Source organism: Cucurbita moschata, unplaced genomic scaffold (assembly GCF_002738365.1).
Source record: "Cucurbita moschata cultivar Rifu unplaced genomic scaffold, Cmos_1.0 Cmo_Scf00025, whole genome shotgun sequence".
NCBI classification, from domain to species: Eukaryota; Viridiplantae; Streptophyta; class Magnoliopsida; order Cucurbitales; family Cucurbitaceae; genus Cucurbita; species Cucurbita moschata.
This window is the reverse complement of record NW_019268541.1, coordinates 3,362,416-3,380,636: the sequence shown is the minus strand read 5'-3', so window position 1 is coordinate 3,380,636 and position 18,221 is coordinate 3,362,416. Positions and strand designations below refer to the sequence as shown.

The 18,221-nt window shown below is 40.3% G+C and overlaps 1 protein-coding gene across 2 annotated transcripts; it reads left to right on the top strand.

Moving 5' to 3' along the window:
* The first annotated feature begins 805 nt into the window (after positions 1-805).
* On the top strand, positions 806-13,224 carry LOC111461601 (cell division cycle 5-like protein). Of its 2 annotated transcripts, none has more exons than XM_023105186.1 (4): positions 806-1,243; positions 1,446-3,167; positions 5,844-6,125; positions 12,006-13,224. In XM_023105186.1, exons 1-4 carry the CDS (start codon positions 1,067-1,069, stop codon positions 12,900-12,902), a joined length of 3,078 nt encoding a protein of 1,025 aa, XP_022960954.1. In that variant the 5' UTR covers positions 806-1,066; the 3' UTR covers positions 12,903-13,224. The 2 variants fall into 2 exon arrangements, with proteins under 2 accessions (XP_022960954.1, XP_022960955.1); XM_023105187.1 differs by having other exon boundaries at positions 1,151-1,243; positions 1,406-3,167.
* The last annotated feature ends 4,997 nt before the right edge of the window (positions 13,225-18,221 follow it).

The following is an 18,221-nucleotide window of genomic DNA, read 5'->3' as shown; positions in this document are numbered from 1 at the left end:
GATGTCTGGCTCTGATACCATTTGTAACAGCCCAGATCCACCGCTAGCAGATATTGTTCTTTTTGAGCTTTCCCTTTCGGACTTTCCTTCAAGGCTTTAAAACGCGTTTACTAGATAAGGTTTCCACACCCTTATAAATGCTGGTTTGTTCTTCTCCCCAACCAATGTAGGACATCACACAAGTCCTCCACAAAGGAAGGGTGTATGCTACTACGAACAGCGCTCCGACACTTTTTTATTCATGGTCTGACTATTAACATTGTTTATGAGTCAGAGGAGGTTTGAGTTAGAATCCCCAAACAAGTACCCAATCACGCAGAGTTTGTTGGCTAGCAAGAGAGTAAAAGACAATCAAGTATCAATGTCGAATAGGTGGTTAGACGTGATCCTAATACTCTTAAGCACCATAGATTTTTACGTAACTCCAGGCATCGATGGTTGGCCAAAGAGGACAATATCTATTAACAGTGCGTTTGTACCGTAGCAATAACAGAGCATATTTAGTCATTCTATAGATCGATTAATCTCAAGACATGTAACAGAATAATGTAGTCATACGTGGTGATTCCCGACATTCTCATGCATCCCATGCACTGTGAGCTTGCTACGATGGACACAAGACCTCATAGTTTGAAACCCGTTATTCTTAATTTTCCTTTAAATCATTAAGGTCTTATAACATACTTAATTAATAGTTTAACTCCTAATTTTTTTTTAATCAAGGTTAGCTAATTAAGGGATTAAATAGAGTGGCTTAGCCCGCCGAATGGTATTTTTGAAAATAATTTTATAATTTTCTCTTTAAATTTTCTTCGCCAAGTCCTACTTCGCCTCTTCTTCTCATCTCACTCACTCACTCTGCGCCATTTTGAGTCCCTTTCTAACGCCATCTCTCTGTCGCCGCTCCTCCGGCGTTCATCTCTACCTCTCTCTCTCTCCGCCGATCTCCGGTTCGCCGTCGTTCGTCTTTCCCGCCGTGGCTTCTTCTTCGTCCGCCTTTCTCCTGCAAAACCCTAGCATCCCCAGACCCTTAAGGTGAAGAGTGAAAATCTTAATCTAAGACAAAATGAGGATTATGATAAAAGGTGGTGTGTGGAAGAACACGGAAGATGAGATCCTTAAAGCTGCGGTTATGAAATATGGGAAAAACCAGTGGGCTCGAATCTCGTCGCTTCTTGTTCGGAAATCTGCTAAGCAGTGTAAGGCTCGCTGGTATGAGTGGCTTGACCCTTCCATTAAAAAGGTACGTTTCTTTCTTCCATTCACTTGTATTTAGAAAGGTACTTTTCTTAGCTTAGTTGATAATCGGAGTTCTTTATCGAATTGCACAGGCCTCCTGTTTTTGTTCTTTCATTTCCCTAGTTTTGTAATCTGGAAAGTCACCTCAATTTCTTTGTTGTGATAGGTTCTTTGGACTGACCATTTGATTTCCATGATTACTTTAGACTGAGTGGACAAGAGAGGAGGATGAGAAACTACTCCATCTTGCTAAGCTCATGCCAACCCAGTGGAGAACTATTGCACCAATTGTCGGGCGTACTCCATCCCAGTGCCTTGAGCGCTATGAGAAACTTCTTGATGCTGCTTGTGTTAAGGATGAGAATTACGAACCAGGAGATGACCCACGAAAATTGCGCCCTGGAGAAATTGACCCAAACCCAGAATCAAAGCCTGCACGTCCAGATCCTGTTGACATGGATGAAGATGAAAAGGAAATGCTTTCTGAAGCACGAGCAAGATTAGCAAATACTAGGGGAAAGAAGGCAAAAAGGAAAGCCAGAGAGAAACAACTTGAAGAGGCTAGGAGGCTTGCTTCGCTTCAAAAAAGGAGGGAGCTAAAAGCTGCTGGGATTGATACTCGACATCGGAAGAGAAAGAGAAAAGGAATAGATTACAATGCTGAAATTCCTTTCGAGAAAAGGCCTCCTCCAGGATTTTTTGATGTTAGTGGGGAAGATAGACCAGTGGAACAGCCCAAATTTCCAGCAACAATTGAAGAGCTTGAAGGCAAAAGAAGGATTGATGTAGAAGCTCAATTAAGAAAGCAAGATATTGCAAAGAATAAAATTGCTCAGAGACAAGATGCTCCATCAGCTGTACTGCAAGCAAATAAGCTGAATGACCCAGAAATGGTTAGGAAAAGATCTAAACTTATGCTTCCTGCACCTCAAATTTCAGACCATGAATTGGAGGAAATTGCAAAGATGGGATATGCTGGTGATCTTCTTGCTGGTAGTGAAGAGCTTGCCGAAGGAAGTGGTGCTACACGAGCTCTGCTTGCAAATTATGCCCAGACATCACGACAAGGAATGACACCTTTTCGAACTCCGCAGAGGACGCCGGCTGGGAAGGGTGATGCTATAATGATGGAGGCAGAAAACCTTGCTAGGCTGAGAGAATCTCAGACTCCATTATTGGGAGGAGAGAATCCAGAGCTGCATCCTTCAGATTTTTCAGGGGTCACCCCAAGGAAAAAGGAGATTCAAACACCAAATCCGATGCTCACACCCTCAGCAACTCCTGGTGGTGTTGGTCTTACTCCTCGAAGTGGCATGACACCAGCTAGGGATGCTTACTCGTTTGGTATGACTCCAAAAGGAACACCTATTAGAGATGAGTTACATATCAATGAAGATATGGATGCACATGATAGTGCAAAACTTGAGTCTCAAAGACAAGCTGATTTGAGGAGGAATCTTAGCCTAGGATTAGGCAATCTTCCACAGCCTAAGAATGAGTACCAGGTAGTTATGCAACCAATTCCAGAAGACAAAGAAGAACCAGAGGAGACGATTGAAGAGGATATGTCTGACAGGATTGCTAGAGAACGAGCTGAGGAAGAAGCAAGGCAGCAGGCTTTGCTTCGGAAAAGATCTAAAGTGCTACAGAGGGAGCTTCCTCGGCCTCCTACTGCTTCCTTGGAACTTATTAGAAATTCCTTGATCGCTGATGGAGACAAGAGTTCATTTGTACCACCTACCCCTATTGAGCAGGCTGATGAAATGGTAAGAAAGGAACTTCTTGCTTTGCTAGAGCATGATAATGCGAAGTACCCGATCGATGAAAAGGTCAACAAGGAGAAGAAGAAAGGTTCCAAGCGCTCTGGAAATAGACCTACTGCAGCCATCCCCACAATAGATGATTTTGAAGTAACTGAGATGGAAGAGGTAAGCTTTTCCCAACCATTGTTTGATATTCAATTTGCAATTTTCTTACCATTATATCTTGTTTAGAGCAACCAGTGCGTCATTCTTTGATTTTTTTAAAGAGCTTGCTTGATTGAAGGTATTTTCTTTTTTACTCTAAAGTTTAATCTGTTATACGCATATAGAATTGAATTTATGATTTTTTCCTTGTTAAAAAACCTATAGAAGGCCAGTTAAAATGTATTTACTGTTGAACATAGTTCCCATGAAAACAATATTTTATTGATCTCTATTATTTATGTTCATGCCATTAGATTAGCTATTTTGCTTTTACTATTGGATTCTGATTATTGGGCGTAGCCACTAGGGGTAGCTGATGGTTTGAGTTCTACTTTTAGTACTTTTGCCCAAGAATATCAAATAGTGAAATGAAGAGTAGTAGTTTCTATTAGAACAGTTGAGGCTGGTTTGGATTGTAGGGTGTTGTTGATAGCAATTCGTGGAGGAAGTTGAGGAATGTGAGTACAGATTTGTTGTGCCAGTGTTAGTTCTAGTTCGAGTGATGGTGGTACTGAGGTAGTTGCCAGTTGCCGCTTTTGGGTGTCTAAACGGTCGGCCTTGGTGTATTAAAAAGCACCACAAAGATGGGAGAGGCTGAAAGGAGCTAGTGTCAATGATAAGTGATTTGTAAACCCTAGCCCTTAGTCCCTCGCCAGCCGTCACCTCCCAAACGACTTGCTGCCGTTCGACCACCATCGCTCCGACCAAGTATAGTACGAGACACAATGTTGGGATGTTAATGCAAACAAATAACTGGCCCCACCACCCTTCATTTCCTATCCACCTCCACACCTGCCCCAAAACTATGCTACAGTCTCCTCCGCGTTGCTGCCGCCTCCTCTGCTGAACACAACTTTGACTCCAAAGTTGTTCCTCGCGGATCTCAGAGCTTGTCTCGCTGCCGCTTTCAGAACGTCGCAATCGAAACCCTTCACTAACCTTCTTCTACCATCGAAAACTTTTGCGGGCTGGAGCTCCTAGTATGGTCTTGGGAAATAAATCAACCATAGGTAATCCTTCCATGATACTCCCTCGCGATTGGCAAGCCCTTCTGACCGCTTCCTCCAATAGCTTCTTCTGATGAACAGGCCACTGGCGAGCCCTTTATGTGTACATATTGAAACATAATGAACCTTCGGTCAGCTTTATATGTGTAACTCTTGGTGCACCTGCCTTCTGCCTCCACATGCAAGACCTTTGTTGACTCATCAAGGATAGAAAGCAACCCTTACCCATGGAAAATGACCACTGAACAGCAGTGTCCACAATATTTTGGATTGATTCTGAGAGCCCACAACCCCATTGAATCCAAATTGCAACATCTACAAAATGATGCCTCCAGTTCTACGAGATTGAGCTAATTCGAACACCAACCAGCAAGGGTTTTGAATCCTTTTGGACAGAAATCTGTGGCCTCATGGCACCACACTAAACACTTCAGAGATGCAAAACCATCATTGACAGAAAGACCTACGCAATTGAGTTAGACGACAGATATAAGGGAGCAAGAATCAAGCTATTGGTGATAAAGCTTTTTTCGTATTACCGAAATGGGACTCTTTCCAATGGTTGAAAACATTATATAAGGTACTACTATTGGCTCCATTGAGCCAAAAATTCTTGAAAGAGAAACGTTTTTCAAAACAGACCATTTGGATAGAAAAACTCACAAATAAGAAGTGTTCTATGGCTGAAATCTCATTGCTTAATGGAAATGGTGGTCTTAATAAGCTTTTTGTCCCAGTGGGCGAAGAACGAAAAAGTAGGATAGCTTTTTTCAATCTCATTGAAAACTACCCCTCGTCGTCCACTAAAACCAAACCATCAACCAAACTCAAGACATAATAGAAGGCAAGACCACAACCATTTTCATTGACTTACACAACCCTTGCTTATTACTAGAAAGTTGCCACAAATGTCACAAATGTAAAAACATATCTTTCAACTTTTTAAAAAAGGGCAAGACGACCATATGTCCTGGAAAATTTTCACGATGATTGGTTTATGATAAATTGGGGCATACAATTTATGCTGATTTCTGCCAACTAAACCCTTCCAGAGCAGACTAAACCCTTCCAACTAAACCCTTCCAGAGCAGACAAGGTTTGCTACTAGTGGTCTTGAAATTTCTTCTTATATAAAAGGATCCTGTAGCTTAAGATGGATTGTACATTTTTACTCCCGTCTACACTGCAGAATGAAGGTTTGCTATGCCAATCTGGGCATTTACTTAACTTCCTTGGTTACGGTGGGTCGCGTCTTACACTGGTTTCATGAGAACCTTCATGTGTGGCGCCTTAAAAGATTTTCTGATTTTTGCACGTCCTCTCTAAATTTTGAGAAGTTGACTCCTTGATTCTGTACATGTCGTTTACATGGTTATGGAAAAAGTTAGTCTTATTTATTTGTATCTTTCTTTTTCTCCCTAAAATAATTGTTTCTTTGTTTTCTTTTTCTTTTTGGTTTCATGAGGAGGGAATCACAAGTTTTGATCGACTTTTTCTATGAAAACCTTGTGGTTGCATTTCATTGGTTCTTAATTTTCTACTGTATTGATTTCATTCTACCCATCTGGTGTTTGTTTTTTCATCTCTTTGTTTGTACACGAAAATTTATTAATTAGGTTCTTTGAAACAGGCTGATTATTTGATAAATGAAGAGGCCCGGTATTTGTGTGTTGCAATGGGGCATGAAAAAGAATCCTTAGATGAGTTTGTGGAAGCGCACAAAACCTGCTTGAATGACCTTATGTACTTCCCCACTAGAAATGCTTATGGACTTTCCAGTGTTGCTGGAAACCACGAGAAACTAGCCGCCTTGCAGGATGAGTTTGAGTATGTTAAAATGAAAATGGATGACGATACTGAGAAGGCTGTCCGGTTGGAGAAGAAGGTTAAAGTTCTCACACATGGCTATGAGGTACATATTGTTGTTGGAATTATCTCGCTTATGACATCAAACTTCATTTTCTGTTTTGTTTCGTTTAATTTAATACTTTATCTTGTTCACTATTTATTATTAATTTTATGTCCTTGCTAGAAAGTATATGCTTTCTTAAGATTAATATCAGTGTCTAGATATTACCTGAAGATTTTTTTAAATGGTAAATGGAATCTCATCGGTGATCTTCATTTAAAAATTAAATTTTAGTCCAGCAAGAAGCATTCCTTCTCAAAGTTCATTGAAGGTTATTGGGGTTGGATTTCAGTGAAAATTAGAATATTGGAATCCCTTGCTCTTCAAGGAATTGGCAGTCTTGGGGGTTTGGTAAGTATCTCCTCCCAAACTATCCATGCCCTTCTCACAAGAAGTCTCAAGTGAGCTTCTCGATGCTTTGTTATCCAACAAAGGGCTCTAAAAAGAGAAAAATAATAGATAGGGACACAACTCAACACTGAATAGATTATAGGGTTTGTCGGCCACCTCTGGAAAAAAGCTTTTCAACTAAGAAGCCAATCTCTTTCTTACCTTATCCACCAATAGGCTCCAAAAGAGACAACTCTACGGTTACTTACAAGAGAAATGACTCTCAAGGTCACAGTTCATCTCTAAAATTTAACACTTGCTTGCTAGGATATGTGTCAGCAATAAGAGTGACTATTTTCTTGATCAGAATAAAATTGGGTTAAGGGCATTTTCTCTGAACCAACCTCGAAGCCCTCGACCACTTCTCCTTCGACACACTTGGAGATGGTTCTACTTGGAACTTCCACAACAAACAAGAAGAGAAAAGGGGTTGATGGGTCATCCTATTTAAGACCTCTTGAGACTTTGATCTTGCCCCTCGATCTTCCATTAATGAGACAAGAATAACTGATCTTCCATTGATGAGAAAAGAATAACTGACTGTTCTTACACACCTTCAAATCCTCGACCACTTCTCCTTCGACACACTTGGAGATGGTTCTACTTGGAACTTCCACAACAAACAAGAAGAGAAAAGGGGTTGATGGGTCATCTTATTTAAGAGCTCTTGAGGCTTTGATCTTGCCCCTCGATCTTCCATTAATGAGAAAAGAACAACTGGTCTTCCATTGATGAGAAAAGAATAACTAACTGTTCTTACACACCTTCAAATCCACATCCTCTATTTATATCCAAACCCTTTCTTTTCCAAGACTTTATCAAGGAAGGTCTCATCCACGTGGTCATATACCTTTTCAAAGTCAATCTTGTAAATCATACCTTTCTTACGGATATTATAATACTCTATGGATTTCATAGGCGATTAGGGCATGGTCAAGGATTTGTCTTCCCGCTATAAAAGCCTATTGTTTCTTGTTTAAGAGAACGGGTTTGGAGTGAGACATGTAATTTGGTGTTGGGAAGGCTTTATAGGAAAGACTTGATGTCTGATACTTTGGAATTTCTCAATTTCTTCATGAAACGTTTGTTTCTCCCAACAAGAAATAGATGTGAAAAAAAAAAAAAGCTTGGAGTGTGCCTCATTTTAAATGCTCTCCGTTTGGATTCTATATGCATTCTTGAATTTTTTTTTGTTATATTCCTTTTTTTTTTCCCTCAATGAGAGTGGTTTTTAAAAGCAATGTTATTTTTACTCATTATTCCATTTTTCTCAATGTTGTTTGGCTATTTCTTTGGGTGTAACGATTTATTTTCGAGGATTTGAATCACAGGCCATCATGTATAAACTTGTGGGTAAATAGGCGGATAAAATTTTTCATTTTTTAAATGAGGTAACTCAAGAGAATAAATAAAAACATTAAGAAAATAAATTCATTAAGTAATACAACATGCAAATTATATCCACGAGTCATTAAGTAATAAACATTAAGAATATAAATTCATTAAGTAATAAAACATGTGCTCTACTGAGGTCCTAGAGTTAGACAATTGATCTTGTCCATATAGCCCTATTAGGCTTGTTCATTCATTAGAACCTCATCCCTCCAAGTCTAGGGGTGTACTTCACCAATCAGAGTTTCTCGAGATTCTACGTGTACTTAGCCAATTGGTTACTAATCTCATGGGTCTGTCTACCACGATCTTTGTAGAAGAACAAGGGCGCCCTCATCAAATCTTTGGCTTTAGTGTTGATCTAACATGTATGGATCAAGCATTCCTATTAGCAACCTTCCTATGGTTTCCCTAATAGGTCCATACGTGTTTACTACTAAGTGCTAATCGGTTGCTCCCTTAATGGGTTCCTAACCGGCTCCCTGTTACGTGCCATTTTAAGCTTCCTAATAGTGCAAGAGAGGCTCTCCACTAGACACAATTGGAGCTCCCTCAATAGTACCCTTTAATGTGCCATGGGCCCTAAGTGGGTGATGTCACATTCCTTTATACTAGGTATTTCCTCACCAATCGAGGTAAGTTTATGATCAGGGGTTGCGCCTTAACCGTCCACATAAGGCTAAGACTCACTAACATGCATACAAATTTCTAGGTCACATTGCAAGTCATAAGTGGGCATAAGTGCGGGTTCAACCACTATCATGCTTTCTAGAAACATACCCTCTTAGTAACATAAACATCTATTATGGAAAGATATAAGCATGTTACGGAGAGTCCCAACAATTCAAGAATTTCTATAAAAATGCAACAAAAAATGCAATTAGGGTCATAGGAACTCATAAATCATGCATAAGTACTAAGTTGGTCATTCCACTAAGTCTAGTTTATCAAGTTCTTAGCAAATTTTTTGGTTAGGTCCTACATTGAGTTAACAACAAGGAACCGGAGAAACCAGAGTAAAAACTATCCTAAAAATGGTCCAAAACGAGCTAAAGCAACAAGAGGGTCAAAAGAACCAATGAACCAACCACATCATCGTCTTCAACCTTTAGCCAACTGGTTCTCTCGCGTGTTCGTGGTTTAGTCTCTCCAAAACTTGTATTAGTCGACTCGTTCTAGGGGATGTCTGAAGTTGGTTTCTTCTTCAAACTTGTAGTTCTATTATCCATGAAGCTTGTGGTTTAGCTTTTATGAATTTTTATTTATTACACAGAGTTAAAGATCTAGGAACATGTCCTGCTCACCAGCTCTTTTGTCCAAAACTCAATGTGTTCTTCCTCCTAGTTCTGTGGTTTCCAGACCTCCACTCCTCTCGACTTCTTTTGCAAACCTGTGGGGAATGTCCTCCTGAAGCTATTGATATATATTTCAGAACATGACATTCAGTATAGAGGTCTAATTTTTTTTGTCAAATTCACTTTTTCTTGGTTCCAAAACGCAGAAAAGTCGAACCTTATTGGGGAGGACGATCCAAAGCTCTTTAGTCTTCCTTCTCTTCATCAATTTTGTTCTCTAAGTTACTACGAAGCTGCAGGAATTAGTTTTATCAAACGACATTGACTGTGCGGAACAAATTTTGGATTTTACAAAGGAAGTTTGATTTCTTACCCAATTCTTTAAATCCTTTAAATTGTCCAACACAAAGCTCATCAGCCCTGGACGCCTTTAGCTAAAATGTTTCTTGAACTTGCAGAAAGACAATTGGTATAAGCTTTGAGACATAATTTGTACTCTATGAGCCAAATCGATAATCCAAGAATCTCTAGTCATTACCTTTACTGAGCTCAAATGAGTTCTCGACTTCTAGTTTTTTCAAGCTTTGATCCTTTCACGAAAGTTGTCCTAAATCGTCTTTTGAAGTTGCTCAATTTTTCATGAACTTGAAATTGAAACTTTTGGGTAACTTGACATTTTTTGGAGCTCGAAATTCAGCCATGTCAGCTGCCATTTCAGTCAATCAGTCAATTCTTTGCCATCATGGCCTTCAACCGTAGGTCCTAGTTCCAGCTGGGAGGGCGATGTGACCAATTCTACACCGTTCTGTAAAAGTAGCCTTTTCAGATGCTATTTTTCCAGTTATTCGATGTTTGTGGGGCTATTTCTCCAATTTCTGACCTTTCGAGGTTATTTATCCAATTTTCCCATTCACCATTTTCGATTTTTTTAAAAAAATTCACTTCCTCGTTATCTTTCATCTGGCACTTCCTCAAATCCTTTTTATTTTTCTTTTAGTCAGGTTTTTTTTTTCAGGTAGTATTGCATTGGGTTTCCACATGTTCTTTCAGTTCGTGAAATCCTGTGTTCAGAGTGCTCTCAAATCTATTTTTGGGAAGATTATTGGATGGGTGGCAAGCATATCCTCGCTTATATTAAACTATTTGATAAGATGTTGCATGACCTCTAGATCTTGACAAGGGCTTCTCACTCCCTTCCTTCTCTTCGGTTTTTATTTCCCTCTAAAGAGAGCTTGTGGGATATTGGTAACTTGAGGTGGCATAACAAAGTCTCGTTGACCTAAATGACTTTGGTGCTTCCTTAGGGAGACGGATACCTTGTGGTATTTAGTAATTTTAAGTAAGTCCGCACCCTATTGAGTAGACTTACAGGTTGATAGACTAAAGACACCTTAAAAAACTATTGAACAGTGATTTCTTGTGGCTTTTCCTTGGTTCCTGAGATGCTCTGTATGGAATCAGACAAATACTTATTTTTGGGAGGAAACTTGTGTGGGTATCAAGCCTATTACTCTTGATTTCCCCATCGTTATCATATATCTGATTTGAAACTCTGCCTTGTGGCCCCGGTCATGCCTTCTAGCGATGGTCTCACTTCCTTCTTTTCCTTTCATATTCATCATGGTTTTTCTGATAGCAAAATGACGGAAGTGTTAACCCCTCTTTGGGCGTATGGTTATGCCCCTTTGGTCTCTTGATTCTTCAAAGGGGTGTATCTCTATTTGCCATCATATGTCTGACCCCACTCCTGATTGCCAATTGTCGTTCCTTTTCATTGCCATCGAAGGTTAAAATGCCAAAGAAGATTTCGTAGCAGGTCTTGCTTGGGAAGGGTGAAAACCTTGGACTGAGTGCTGAAGCATTCCTCCTTTGAACGTGTTTGAACGTGTTAGTTTGCTCAATAGACACATAAAACTCTCAGCCAGCAGCTCCAAAGGTGGTGAGCAAGCTAGCAACCCAAACTAATGATCGAGATCTTCCTCTTGCCTCCTATAGAGAATGCATCATTGCGAGATCAAAATATAGAAAGAGTGCCTATGCATGCGATCCATGATCATAACTCAGTTGTAAAATTTGCAAACTATTTAACCTTCTTTGGAATTTGCTAAATTAGTTCTAGCTCCATGCTGTTTCCCATAGTGCTCCATCTTGACTACTTGAGAGTAGGTAATATACTTCCAAAACATTTTGGCAAGGAAGAAAAAAAATGACTTGATTGTTTATCTGAAGTGTATTATGTGGATGTGAAATGAATTTATTGAACTCCTATTCTATATTGTAAATTTCTCTGTTGTGTGTTTCCTGAATATGTGTTGATGTTATTTCATCGGACAGTCATTGTAAAGGAAAAGAAACCCGTGACTGTTTTTTGTTATGTGGTTTAAGAATGGAATCTGCAAAACTTTCAAAGGTGAGTTTGAAGCATCTCAGTGTTCCTGAAAAAAAAAAAGAAAAAAGTCATGGCTACTTCTAGTGTGCTCAAGTTAAAATGGGGTATCAACGTGTCTTTAGTGTCAAGTTGATTTTGTTTTACTTTCCGATTTTTTATAGTTCAGTGTTCTGAGGGTCCTCCCATTGAAGTTCTTTATCACATTTAATGATCACCACTCTTTCAACAAATTCATTTCATTAGTGCCTGCCCTATGTGCTTGTAGGCCGCCAAGAAACAGTGTTGGGCTATTGCGAGAATTCATATAATAATTGATTAATTGTGTTCTTTTTTCTGAAATGTTTCTAAAGAATACAGAGTAGGTTCAACCACCGTATGGAACTTGGAAGTCTAATTTGTTATTTGTTTACATTTCAGACACGGTCAAAACAAAGCCTTTGGCCACAAATTGAGGCAACGTTCAAGCAGATAGACACTGCAGCAACAGAGCTGGAGTGCTTTGTGGCTCTTCAAAAGCAAGAGATGTCAGCTGCTTCGCACAGGATTAGTGGTATCTCAGAGGAGGTTCAGAAACAAAAAGAGCTGGAGAGAACTCTGCAGCTACGTTATGGTAATCTTTTGGCGGACTTGGAAAAGATCCAGAAAATCATGGATGATCGCAAGGCACTGGCACAAAAGGAGGAAGAAATCGCAGCGGAGAGTCGCGCTCTTCAGTTGGCGGAGGCTGAGGCTAATCAATCGGTTGGAGAAAAAGCTGATAATAGTTATGAATCCATGTCTGCATCAGCAACAGTCAATTGTGAAAACTCTATGCCCGTTACCTCAGCCCCCAATGAATTAACGGGCGAGCAACTGAACTTGTCCGTGAGACATGAACATGGCACATCTAATGCCATGGATATCGACGCAGAGAAAGAAAGTGCAGCGGTGAGCTCAGATATTGGCTTAACTGATGACAAACTACCTTCTGCAGTGGAAGAGAATGCATCACTGCCTGACAATGGCTTTGAAGATTCTGATAAAAGTCGAACCATTGATGCTCCTTCTCAAGAACTCTTGGGCCCTCATGCAAATGGCTCTCCAGACTCCATTACCGTGGAAAATAAGATCAGCAATGATTCAGTTGATCGAGAAGCTATTCAAAATGTTGAGTGTAGTACCAATAATGTGGAGGAAGTCGAAGATGTTGAAACTCAGCAGCTTAACACTGAAGCTGAAAACTCAGAGTTTCATTTGACTAATCTTGATTCTTCTGCTGCACCTGCATCTTCTAATGAGGATGGCCCTCGTAACGAAGGGGAAGCAACGGAATAGAACGTCTAGATGATGTAGATGATTCGGGTTGTGTCGGCTTGTTTTTCTGGTAGGATAAGAGAGAGGAAGAGTTGTTGATTTCATGAAATAGTGTTATAAATTCAATGTGTAAGAAGAGAAGAGAAGAGAAGCTGGGATTGTGACCGCCATAGGGGTTGAGATCTAAATTCCCATTGGAAAGCTGCTTGTTGACAGTGTATTCTTTGAAGGCAGAGATGAACTTTAAGATGATGCACAAGATTTGTATTCCTTTGTTTTTATAGGATTTTCTTTTAAGAAATATCTTATGAAAGCTTCATATGCAAGAGGAGTTTTGATGACATTTCACTGATTCATTTCTGCCCCTCATTTTATCAGGTCAACACATATCAGCGAGTTCAACGAACATGGGATGGAGAATCAAACCATCAATTGTTAGGATGATAGTTGATGTTTTATTACATTGAGCTAGGTTCGAAGTGTTGGTTTACTTCAAAAATATTCTTATGATCAAATACTCCTTACTCCATTGTCATCATTAATTTTTGTTCGAGCAATCCAAAATGTGGTCGATTGTAAAGGTTAGAACCCAATTAAAAATATTTCAAATGAGTTTGAAAGTCAATAAAATGATTTGTTACTCAATGATTCTTATAAAAAAGACTCCGAGCTCTTATTAATTTGTCCAAATTTGTTCGAAACATTCAAGAAGTAACCCCTATTGAAGTATTAAAAATACTTGTCATGCACATATCATAACGAGTGGACTGTGTGTAGGAAAATTAAGTAAACATCCAAGTTGCCCATTAGAATAGCCGTCGTAGGAGAATAGATTGTTATGATAAGTCTCATTCATGAAATTGTATGTGTTTGCATTTAACCTCGATAGGAAGGTCGCTTACCGAGTATTTCTTAAAATACTCAAGTCATGTGTTACTCTATTTTTTCAAGTAAAGGCAAAACTCCCTTGTACGACTGATGGTGGCATCGTAACTAGGAGATTGTGGAACATGCTTAGGATAGTTTCGCATTTTAAATTCGTAGACTATAGATTAGTATAGGTTCATTGCATTTCCATTTAGTAGCATACAGTTAGTAGAGGTCATTTAACTTTATGTTATTTTCTGTTATTTCAATATGCATGGTTTTGTTTCAAAAGCCTTAGAAGCGACGTGTAAGGATAAGTTCAAATTTTATTATAAAATTTTAAATGAGGTATTCCGCATTACATGTTCATGATATGTATACAGGAGATCATAAATAGGAAATTTAGGGTTATTACATTAAATCTTGCTTATTTCACTTCTGAGGTGGATTAAAAGAAATCTTGTTTAGGTCTGGATTTGGGATTGGGTAGCACAGCTAGAACAACCAACCTTCGTTTCCTTTCAATTTCTTTATGTAAGCTCTTGAACGAACGTGAAGCTTGGATATGAAAAATTCAAAAAGAGGTTGATAGAGAGTAGAATCAGAGAAAGAAGAACCATCAGCAATAAGGTGTTGAGAAACAACCATAAGTTGTGGGCTATAGAGACTCATGGTTGAGACGTTAGAATTAGAACGATGACTCTGTTATGAGAAAATGGCAAGAGACAGATTGTAACGACCCTAAATTTCCACATATCTAGAGTCGCCACTAACGTCTCAAGCTCATCTTTAATGCAGAATAAAAATCTAAGAATGCTCATCTTTATTAGCGGATAAATTTTAAACTTCAGAATACATTTAAACATTGGAAAACACTGCCGGACTTACGTGTTTTGAACATCGTGCTGGAGTTCAAAAAGATAAAATAAAACGATTAAAAATTAATTAATATAAATGAATGAAATGCAACGCCCTATCCTAACCAAGACTAGGAATTAAATATGCAACTATCCTATGCACGCGCCACAATCTCTGATCACGATGCCACCGTCAACCGTACATGGGGCCTTGCCTTTACCTGAAAAACAATATGGTACACGACCTGAGTATTTCGAAATACTCAGTAAGTGACCCCACTATAGGGGCCATGCTAATGCAAACACATGCAATCATGAATAGGGACCTATCTCTAATCACCTTAGGGGTGGCCTCCAATCTCGGACAAATTGGATGTGTAGTACTTCCCTACACACGACTCACACGCGCGAGTGTGAGTCCCTAGGGCGCTCGCACACCCCCTGGACCCTCTGGTCAAGCTAATCTGTAGCGACGTCCGGAGGTCAGCGGAACCCCATAGTGTCATGCGCCTCATGAACACCCTCATCTGTGTGCTTTCGCACCTGTGCGCATTCGCGCTCATCATAAGGTGCGCGTCCGCACTCATCATCTCTAGGAGAAGTAGCCCTATGCTTATGAACATACAAAATGCATGAGGTCTCTCTAAATCCATCGTAATGTCTCTTCTGACACAACCCTCTAGTCTCATCTCTTTGTTACTCTAGGTAACGCATACTCGTGGATATTTATATTAATATCATTTTCATGCTCTTAGGGTTGTGTCCTACGTCGATCTAATGACATGATGCAATATGGCACTCATCATCATCTAGCATGCTCAATATGGAAAACGTCATCATATTAAGGTAAAAATCATGCAATCATCATGCTCATCATAATGCCACAACGTGCGTTAAACATATCAAGCGTCACTGAACAAAATATGTATATACTGGCACATATCATCAAGCATCATACAATTTATTTAGCCTATCCTATAGTAAGGCCACTTACTTGGTTGGCCTTGGCCGAAGTACTCCCTAAATAGTTAAACGTAAGCTCTTGTTTCGTGAGAGCTGCTTCCTACGTCCCCGGGGTTTGTTTCCTATCACACCGTCCACCACTTTCCGTTAGTATTTCACAATTAATTTACCTATAATTTAATAAATGTGAAATACGGCTCTGAAACGGCCTCGAATACCTTAATCGGGGCCGAAAATAGATTCGGGAGGGTCGGAATAGTGGAAACTGGGCTGAAAACAGGTGAGCCGAGCCGAACAGCCGCTGGAGCCGCGCAGAGGAGCCGCCGGAGCGTCACTGGAGGGAGCCCAAGCCGTTTGCGCCGAGCCGAGCCGAGGGACTGCCTGCGCCGCTGTGTGACACGTGGCATCAGCAGAGAGAGCCACATCGGGCGGTAGTGTTGGGTCGAAGCACGGGTCGCAGTCCGGTTCGGGTCGTGGTTCGGGTCGCGGGATGTGGAAGGCTACTGGGCCAAGACTAATCGTTGGGCCTCGACTTACTGGGCTGGGCCGCAAGTGTTTGGTTTGCAGGCCGGCTCAATTGGACCGTGGGTCTAGTCTGGGTTGGTTCAACTGAACTGTAGCTTCTGGGTCGGTTTAAGGTTTGGGCTGCTGTAGTTGGGCTGGGCCGAAGGCAGAGGCCAAGGGAGGAACGGGCTGGCTCTCTCGAGTTTTGGGTTCGGGTTGACCCGGATCCGTGGATCTCGTCTTCCTTACCCGACTTCGGCCGATTTTTTGGCGAGCTTTCTCTCTCCTTCCCACGACGTTTCCGTTGCCGATTTCAGTCCTCTTCCTTCCCTTTTCCTCTTTATTCGCCGTCCTTCTTTCTTTTCTTGGAGTTTTGCGGCCTAAAAGCTCCTAAAAGCCACAGATCTAAGAATCGATTAAGAAAACCTAATTTTCCGACTTCAGTTACCAACGACGACGCTTACGAAATAACACGAAATGCACTCTGAGTTATTGTGCTTTCATTAGGGATCCTTCTCATGGTGGTAACAGGTCGTTTGGTGTCGATTTGAGGGTGGTTTGAGGGCTCATCGGAGAAACTGGACACTCGCCGACGTTTATCCGAAATCTCTCTCTCTCTCTCGAAATTTTCTATCTTTTCTCCCTTTGCAGGTGTTCTGAAGATGCTGGATTTCGTGGGCTGAGGGCTGGGTGTGTTGTGGCCGTCGTTTCGCGTGGGTTCCGCGAAACTCGACGGTCGCCGGAAAACTTGCGGGTTTTTCGGCGACTTGAGTTTTTAATTTTTTTTATTATATGTATATATATATATATTTTTTTTTCTTTCTTTCCCAGGTCGTTACACAGATAGAGGGTTTGATGTGGCTGTGAAGAAGAAAGTGTGGATGTGGTGGCAGTTAGAGGAAGAGAGGAAGAAGAGGGCAGAAACTGAAAATGTACACTCTGGGGTGCATTTTAGACAAAAAAGCAGAAAGTCGACTGGCTTGTCGAGATTCTGCATATTTCCAATGAAAACACTGATTAGGATCCTGAGATTAGGGTTTCTGTGAAGAATGAAGGATCGATTGGGAAGAAAACGAAAGAGGCTATGTTAGCTAAGGGGAAACCGATTGTGTTGGAAAAGGTGAGGTTGTATGCACAAAGTATGGGGAAGGGTGGGCCTCTGAAAGATGATTTGAAGGCCTAAAGGGTGGAGCCGAAGAGTAATCAATCGGCTCCGCCTGCATCAGCCATGGAAATTGCCCTTGCTAAAAGAACTAGATAAGCTATAACAATCCAAGCTCACCGCTAGCAGATATTATTTATTTTTGATCTATTACGTTTTACTGTCAGTCTCACGGTTTTAAAATGCATCTACTAGGAGAGGTTTCTACACCCTTATAAGAACATTTTGTTTCCCTCTCCAACCGATGGCAGATCTCACAATCCACTCCCTTGAAAGCCAGCGTCCTCGCCGATACATTGCCCAGTATTCTAACTCTGATACCATTTGTAACAGCCTTCCCGACCTAACAAAGTTTCCCAACTTCAAACTTAGTTCCTCATTTAAAAAGTGAGGTCCACGTTCACCACTTTATCCATCTTTTGTTTCCCTTATTTGTCAAAAGTTAACTACATAAGAAAAGACTCTAAGGAACATGGGAACACATTACATTTGCTCAATTTAGCACCACATAAAACTCTCATTTATTCCCTTTTCTTCCTTTTATGTCTTTTCATTACTTTACCCTTTAACCTTTCCCAAATTCTTTCCAACTTGACGCTTTAAATCATGGACTATGACGTGGACAGCACGACAAATACAAAAAACAATTACGAATCATGTCTTGTTTCAAAGTTTATTACAATACAGTGACCAGAGAACATGATACAAATTTGATACAAATTTAAAGAACCGCAACCCCTAAACATAAGATTGACATCGTGGAAAGATCCCTCCTCTATGACTGCGCAACTCACAAATGCTCCCTCATCTCGACCAACCGTTAGCGATCACCTTAAAGTGAAAAGTAGAACCTAGTGAGCAACATATTGATAGTCTCTCATCACATCTTTATCCTATTAAGTTATCATGAGTTTTTGTCTCGGTTTTAGGAAGTTATGGCCTAGATTCTACAACTATTTGAATTTTTGGTGGGACGTTAAAGTAATA